The sequence below is a fragment of the Anopheles aquasalis genome, chromosome 3 (genome assembly GCF_943734665.1).
Source record: "Anopheles aquasalis chromosome 3, idAnoAquaMG_Q_19, whole genome shotgun sequence".
NCBI classification, from domain to species: domain Eukaryota; kingdom Metazoa; phylum Arthropoda; class Insecta; order Diptera; family Culicidae; genus Anopheles; species Anopheles aquasalis.
Window position 1 is genome coordinate 8,710,001 of NC_064878.1, and position 7,500 is coordinate 8,717,500.

General features: G+C 49.8%; 2 protein-coding genes across 3 annotated transcripts in view; one reads left to right on the forward strand and one right to left on the reverse strand.

The window, feature by feature from the left end:
- Positions 1-948, forward strand: part of LOC126577191 (deubiquitinase DESI2) — a 3,680-nt gene extending 2,732 nt beyond the window's left edge. For both annotated transcript variants that reach the window (XM_050238644.1, XM_050238645.1), the window contains exon 6: positions 1-948. This exon is cut by the window's left edge and continues 608 nt beyond it. The gene's annotated coding sequence lies outside the window, so the exon portion shown is untranslated.
- A 1,752-nt stretch (positions 949-2,700) lies between these two features.
- LOC126575199 (hemicentin-1) lies at positions 2,701-6,832 on the reverse strand. Its single transcript, XM_050235776.1, has 6 exons — positions 6,260-6,832; positions 5,050-5,281; positions 4,194-4,403; positions 3,990-4,108; positions 3,757-3,904; positions 2,701-3,650 (listed from the first exon to the last, which is right to left on the reverse strand). Exons 2-6 carry the CDS (start codon positions 5,246-5,248, stop codon positions 2,701-2,703), a joined length of 1,626 nt encoding a protein of 541 aa, XP_050091733.1. The 5' UTR covers positions 5,249-5,281; positions 6,260-6,832.
- Positions 6,833-7,500: the final 668 nt, after the last annotated feature.

Below are 7,500 nucleotides of genomic sequence, written 5' to 3' on the forward strand. Positions count from 1 at the left end.
AAACAAATTGAGTGAGAGCTTCCGAACGCATAATTCCGTTTGTTCAGACCCCCTTTGCCCTCCATATGGTGACTTTCTGCGAACAACTAAGGATTCCAATTCGTTCCAGCAACAGGCATAGGGTTAACAGGATGGACGATGCAACGATTCTGTCGAACGAACAACACACAAGCAACAGCTCATGCAACAAAAGAAAACTAGAAAAGAAAACCGCAAAAACCAACCACAGATTTCCAGTGCTCCGTCAGCGAACGAACCGCAGGGTCTGATCTGATTTACATCGCAAAACTCCAAAGCGGGGCGGCGGGCTTAATGCTGTAAGATTATACAATGAGGACGAGGCGATAAGCTGTGTTTGTAAAAAGAACGAAAACGGGGCGGACTACAGCGCAAAACAAAACTGTGTGTACATTAATACTTTCCCTCCCCGCGGTGGGGAGGAGGAGTACCGAGGATGGTAAACTAAGTGAAGCTTTAGTAGAGACTCGAAACAGCAGATAAAGATGATAAATCTCTCTAGAATCGTTAAAAATGTAAGAAACCCTAACGGAACAACTCATAATAACATTAATACCCGCTAAAACACACGCTAGTGAAACCGAGAATCGGTTTGCGATTCCTTAAAGGCGATATACCGATCACAGTTACTGATCACCCAGAAGAGATATAGAGCAAAATTGTACTACCACAGGGGGGTCACTGGCTGACGGCGACGGCGGGTCGGTAAAGCATTAGGTTCCGAATAGTCTCTCTTGGCGTGGCCGAAGTCAAACCGTTACAACTTAAAATGAAAAAAAGAAACATACCAAAAGATGAAACTAGGTGCAGTGGGCGTGTGTTATTGCAAGACTCAGAGATTATCGGAAAAGTAATGTTATGCATAGGCACCATCGTTGAATCCCCTAACAGTCTATCCAATTGATTGAATAATTAAATGTTTGAATCTGAGCGATATAAAGGGTTAAAGTTGATAGAAAGACGTATCCCCAACACGTTTGATGATCGGTGAAGCTTTACTGGTCCTCCCCGAGTGCAGCTAATTGGTGGGTGTTTATGCGTGTGCACTAACAGATAAGGCGGAGAGCACACTCAGAAAACTGCACACACGGAGTACTACTACTTGGTAACTTGTATAGAATACCTGAATACCAATCGGCCAACAGGCGCGCAGGCGGTGATCGAACCGGAAACCCAACAAAAGAAAACACAGAAAACAAATCTCGGAATGGAATCTATTGTTCATTTCATCTGCCATAGACTTTAAGTGGAGCGAACCGAGTGATGTGGTGATCCCGCGCACATGGCAATAAGAACACCATCAGTATAGTCAGTATATCCGTCGCCGGGCAGCATATGGTGTTTGTCACGAACGGTCCCCGATCCCCTCTGCTGGAATTGACGAGAGGAAGGGCGATGATCACACGAAAGTATTCCAGGTCCCGGGAGCGGTGTCCGTGTAACGAATTTATTTTCTACTTTTCTGAATTACCTTTCGTCGGGATTTTTGTTCCACAACCTATAAGAGCCTAACCTCGTTTATAGACCTTATTGTAAGTACACAACAATCAAGAAGCACGAATCGAAGGACGGAGCACGACAGCTGTGCATCCCCCGAGGTAGTTGTTTTAGCAACAATCTCGTGGAAAAACCTCCCAGGAGGGGGTGGTACCACCTTAGAGAATGATTTGTTTTACTGAATGATATTAGTTCCATTTTCCGCTTCTCTTGCCACCGTCAAGGCGACATACCATTTCGGATATTGTTGGTGGATGATCCTTTTAATCAGCTACTTAAAAAACGATCGTTTTGATACCGCTAACGCCCTCTCCTTACTCGAACGCTCTCTATCTCACCGTCAAGCAACCGTTTCCATTCTCCCAAAAATCCGGTATTAGTAGTAGATGATGAGCTGAATTGATAAGGGAAACAAACTACTGTAAGAAACACAATGCGAAAGTGCAGAACACTAAATACTCAAAAACAAACAAGTAAAAACAATGATACGGAAGTCAGTAAATCGAAACATCAACTGTATAATTTAACGAATAAAGAAAAGAGTGAAAATCATGGGACAGTGTAAAAGAGACAACACAGACATGAAAGAAACTTGAAGAACAAGAAGCGCTGCTCATCAATCAACAGAACGACGGCGATCGCGAGAACGGCGCAGGGGACGTAATATCAATCTAATCCCCGTTGACCCTCGGGGCGGGTGCCAGAAGCCATCGATAAAGATCGGCGAGCGAGCGAGGTCATCCACGCAGATCGCCGATCCGTGCAAAATCTATCCCAAGCGGCAGCCCCACTTGTCTTTTGAATCACCCGGGAGAAGGGTGCCGCCGCCGTTCGTCGTCGTTCCTTCCTGGTTGCAATTGATTTAATTAAAAATTTATAATTTCTGCGCTACTGTCTTCCATGTTTGTCGGTTGGCCCTCTTGCTGCAACAGGCGGCGATAGAGAGCTGGGTGTAGCTTGAGTAATTGATCAATTAACTCATTTACTAAAAGAAACAGATCCCAGCAGACCGAGAACGAAGAGAACTTTAATGACGCCGAGAAACGTTCCCAAACCCAGCAAGCCATCGATGAGGGAAGATGCAGTAAGAAAATGTGTTTCAGCAAATCCAGGGATCGAGTAGTCTGGAGGAGCAAGGGAAGTGCGAGTAAAACACATTCCACCGACCACCGAAGTTACATTCGCCTAAAGATACTTTATTCTACAAAATGTCCCCAACAGGAGTCCCACGGTCAACACTAGCTCCACCGATATGCACCGTACATACGTTGAGCTCGTTGCTGCTGCCGCCGAAGCCGAAGCAGCGGCCGCCGCTAGCCCGTGGTCGAAGTAATCGTTCGGGATCATATTATCGGTCAGCAGCCCATCACCGCCTACTCCGTTCGGGTCCACCTCACTGTATTCGATCGTACTTTCGGTAGTTTGCGCCACGGAAGACATACTACCACCTGGACCGGCGGAGTCGTCTTCACCGCCCGAATCTATCTCCAGCTCACCGCCGGTCGCGAACCGCAAGATGTTGCTCGGATCACTCCAACCGTAGCGGTTGCGTGACAGTACCAGCACCTCGTACACGCTCGTAGGCTGCAGACCCTGTAGCGTGTAGCCGATCGAGTGCAACGGACCGTACGAACCGTCCGATGGGATGATCAGCTCATTCCAGATCAGCTGCGGAAGTGTTCGCCGGGCGGGTGTTACATTGCCGGATGGAACACGGCGGAACTTCAGCTTGTACTCGATGATCGGCGAGAAGCTTTCGGTTTGCCAGATGAAATTGTGTGTCGTCGGAGAGGACATTTCGGCGGCCGGTTTAAAGGTGGCCACCATCGGTCGTCCGGTTAGCTCAAGCTGCGTACCGGTGATACCAACCCGGTTACCCGCCTTACACTCGTACTGACCGAGATCGGAGTCACGCAGATTCCGGATCGCCAGCTGATGCCGTTGGACGGTGTAGTACTGGTGTTTGGAGATGGGTGAGTCCAGCTTCACGATACGTCGATCGAACACAACCGGCAGCCCGTGGTGAAACCAGTGGATCGAAGCAACCGGATGCGACGTGACGAGACACTCGAGGATGGCCGTCTCACCGACGCGCGTATGGACGGTGGTCATTTTAACATCAATCTCTGGCACAACTATGCAAAAAAGTGGAAATGGACGACAAAGGTGCCCATCAAAACCTTCATCTCAATCCGGAGCGCAACAAAGATCCAATCAAGCCCCGACCCGAGCCATACTTACAATTCACGATCACTTCCACCGATGCTGTGGCCGGTTCTCCAACGGCATTGGTCGCCGTACATTGTACAGGGCCAGAGAAATTGCGATCCTTGATCAGTACGCTCAGCTTACGGTCATCTTGGAAAACGGTGCTGGCGTTGTCCTGTTGCTATTGGACAGGACGAGAAGTGTAACGGTACCGTGAAGGGCATTTGGCAGAGCAAAGGAGAGCAAGCGAAGGTCTTCCGTCTTACCTGATAGCTCCACGTGACGTACGGCTGTGGAACACCCGTAACGGCACAGGCCACTTCCAGGATCTGACCGACGCGTATGTCGATACTATCCTCCGGATAAATGGTTGCCGTTGCTTGATCTGTAGCGGTGATCAATAGGAATCCAATGCAAGGGGATATTAGATCAAGCATTAACTGAAGTTCCTGTGGACTGCACACACTTACACTGCACCTCGATGGCATGACTCTGGGACGCTTTGCCACCATCGGTCATGATTTCGCAGATATAATCCCCAGTATCTTCCATCTGCACGTCACGCACCTCCAGGCTGCCATTGCTCCAGAGCTGCATTCTTGGCGGGGCACGCAGATCCGGATAGCGTGAGTCGACCAGCAGCAGGTCATCCCGTGACCAGCGCACATACCGATACGGTGCTTCAATAACCCGGGAGGGGGAGAGGCGAGAAGAGAGTGTTGAAAGGTTATGCATGCTGTCAATTACGCGTATGAGAAGCTGAGCCCCGCCACACCAGGCCACACCATGCCAGCCAGCTTAATCTAATAGAGCATCGTCTTGGGGTCTGATCTCTCTTCGGAGTTCGGACAATTGATATAATGGTATGGCGCTTGAACAGATTGTTGGAGCACTATGTTCTGTTAGCTTAGGAGGAGGAGGAGGAAGCAAGGGGTCTGTGATTTGGAATCATGTGCCAGAAAGGCCAACCAATAGCAGAAAAAGAGAGTGTCAGATGACCTCCGCCTCGAGTGCTTGGTGTAGGAATTGACTATTTTATGAAGTGTTTGCATGTTTGGAATGCCGTGTTGTACTCGTAATTCGTTCCCCCCGTTTGTGGGGTGTACCGCGGTGCGTTTTAATTGAATGAAGCACTATGATCTATCATGGGAAGAGAGCGAGAGTACTAACTGCAGCTATTTAATCATTGATTGCGTTGTGATATCATGCGGCTCGTTGGAATTTGAAAAGAATTCGCTGCATGGATGTGATTACAATGATAGTAAGATGCATATCGTTTCTTTACAGGATTAACAACGGCCCATCGCAAAGTCTGGAAGATCTTACCGTTGTGATAGCACGGCAGCAGCACCGTTTCGTTCTCGTACGTTTTCACCGTCGTCGGTACACTGCGGAATGATCCCGCGGCTGGATTCCCGGTCACGATCGGTCGATTTGTGCCAAGGACGACCTGCACAACGACCAGCACCAACGTCACCCGAATGATGGAACACATATTCACGGCCCTATGCGCTTGATCCATCATATCCCTTCCAAAGGTCTCCAGTGGATTACTGATCTGCGGAATGGCGAAAAGAAAGGAATGACGCATTCCGTCCGACGAGAGCAATTATGAAACCTCATCCCAGACCCCCCGGGGGGGGGGGGGGGGGGGGGGGGGGACTATTTGACATGCGATATGGACCCCGCTTTTCCGTGACCACCGACTCGGCCACCGTCGCGGCCACCAGTCACAATGTGCGACTCGTCATCGCCGCCATCGAGTGTCGCTAGTTCTGGAGTGCGTGGTGATCTTTTGTTTATGCTGTGTGTCAATCAAGGGATGTCCGGAGCAGGCAGGTTGTTGATGAATACCCTCCGTCGGTCGGTGGGACGTTCTTCAAAGAAGCCAAAGATCGCGGCGGCAGCTTCAAAAGTTGGAAGAACACACGGGCCAATCAAGAGATGAGATGAAATGTCCATTTTTGGGGAACCAACCGGAGACCACATATCGAGCGTCGTAACATAATGATGGGACCGCCCTCCCTATTAAGCGGCCGTCGTTTCTGTCCGTGTAATTAGTGAATCCCAAATTTGGTGACAGTTTGAGAGTCAATGATTTGATATAGTCTCTGGTCTGGGATCGTGGGTGTGATCTGCTGACTGGTCGTTTTGGCCTCTCTTTATTGGGACAGATAAAGTCATCTATCGCGGAGAGTCCAATAACTCCGATTGGCAACCCTCAGAAGATGATCCCAGTTCGTATAAAAGAGGTGATTCTGGGTGCTTATACCCACTCCTCTTGAGAAGAGACTGGAAAACAACGGTTATGCAACAGAATTGGCCAGTTAAACAGTAGGAAGAGGGCACCTCGCGCAATTAAAAAGTCATTATCAGGAACTTATGGTGTTGGCTTCGCGTGAAGAAAGACCAAAGGCGGCCATATCGTGCCTAATTGATAACTCATAACTTCTCCGAATTGCTCTAGTTAATCCGTTCGTTTTAGCACCCTAATTTAGTTGCCATCATTCAAGCAACCCCATGGAATACCGCTTACCTAGAGATAGGAAGCAATTCTGGCGAAGAATTCCGAATTCCGCTCAACGAAGCCGAACACACGCGAGATCATGCAAATCCTACGGCGTGTTTCCTACCGCCACCTTCCGGTAAACCATATGGCGCCCCTCGGTCGTTCCTCGGGACACAGATTTATAGCGACGCAACCGTTACGGCCCGGCCCGCGGTTCTCTTCCAAAAGGAATATTCTGAAGCACACACTTCTATTGCTCGGAATTACCACCGCCACCACGCTCGCTTGCTGGTTTCTGGCTCACTTTCAATCCCTCAATTGATGCTGCAATTATACACCAGCACCAGCAGCACGATCATCACACCACCAGCATCATTTATCACCACCATCAACACCAGAACCTCGCACTCTTTTGTGTTATGCTTTCACTAACGTTTTTTTTTTTGGGTTTTTTTCTTTCGATTCCCTATCCTTCCAGGGCACTTCCGGAGTTCCGGCGGGTTTGTCTGTGTCTCGACGGCACCGATCGTTATCACGTGCGCCTGCGGGCGGCTTTTCCGCGGTTCTTCACCGGAATAACTTCTCCGTCCGTACCGGGCGACCGTTGGTTTGCGAATGGCCGCATCGTGTGATGCATGGACCGATGGGATGGATGAACGGATGGACTGTACTCCAGCACACGCTAGTGCGCGGTCCGGCTTAGCGTTGATCAGAGGAGCAGCAGCAGCAGCAACAGCGTGGCCTGAGTGAGTAATAGAAAGAGACAAAAAAGAAACGCAAGGAAGGCACCGCGGTGGTGACCATCATCAGCGGCGGAATTGTCGGCGGGCTGTGTGGGCGGCGTCGTCGGATTCATTTTCATTCCCAGAACTCCCTCCCTTTGCGAACAAAACTTGGACACCGGAGGAGCCGGCGTGGTGGCGGTTGAGCGAGCGCGTCGGGCGTTTCTGTTGCGCTTCTCCAGCTTTAGGAAGGGGAATGGGGAGGGGTGTTGGAAAAGTATATAATCAGCAGCGGTAAAGCCGCTTATAGCCGCGACCATCGCCGGCGGTGACCGCGGATTAGTTCTGGAATGCATTTCCCGCCATGCATCCTGCCAGGACTCAATCCGGCCGGAACATTTGACATATAATGTACCCTCCCCCTCCCGAGACGCTCCCGGAGCCGTCCTGGTGATCCGGTCAGTTGGTCAAATAGTCGCCCGTTTTAAAAAAAATGATGCCAGCCGCGTGTTAATGTGGTGGCCGTTTTTCTCTTTTTTTTTGCAA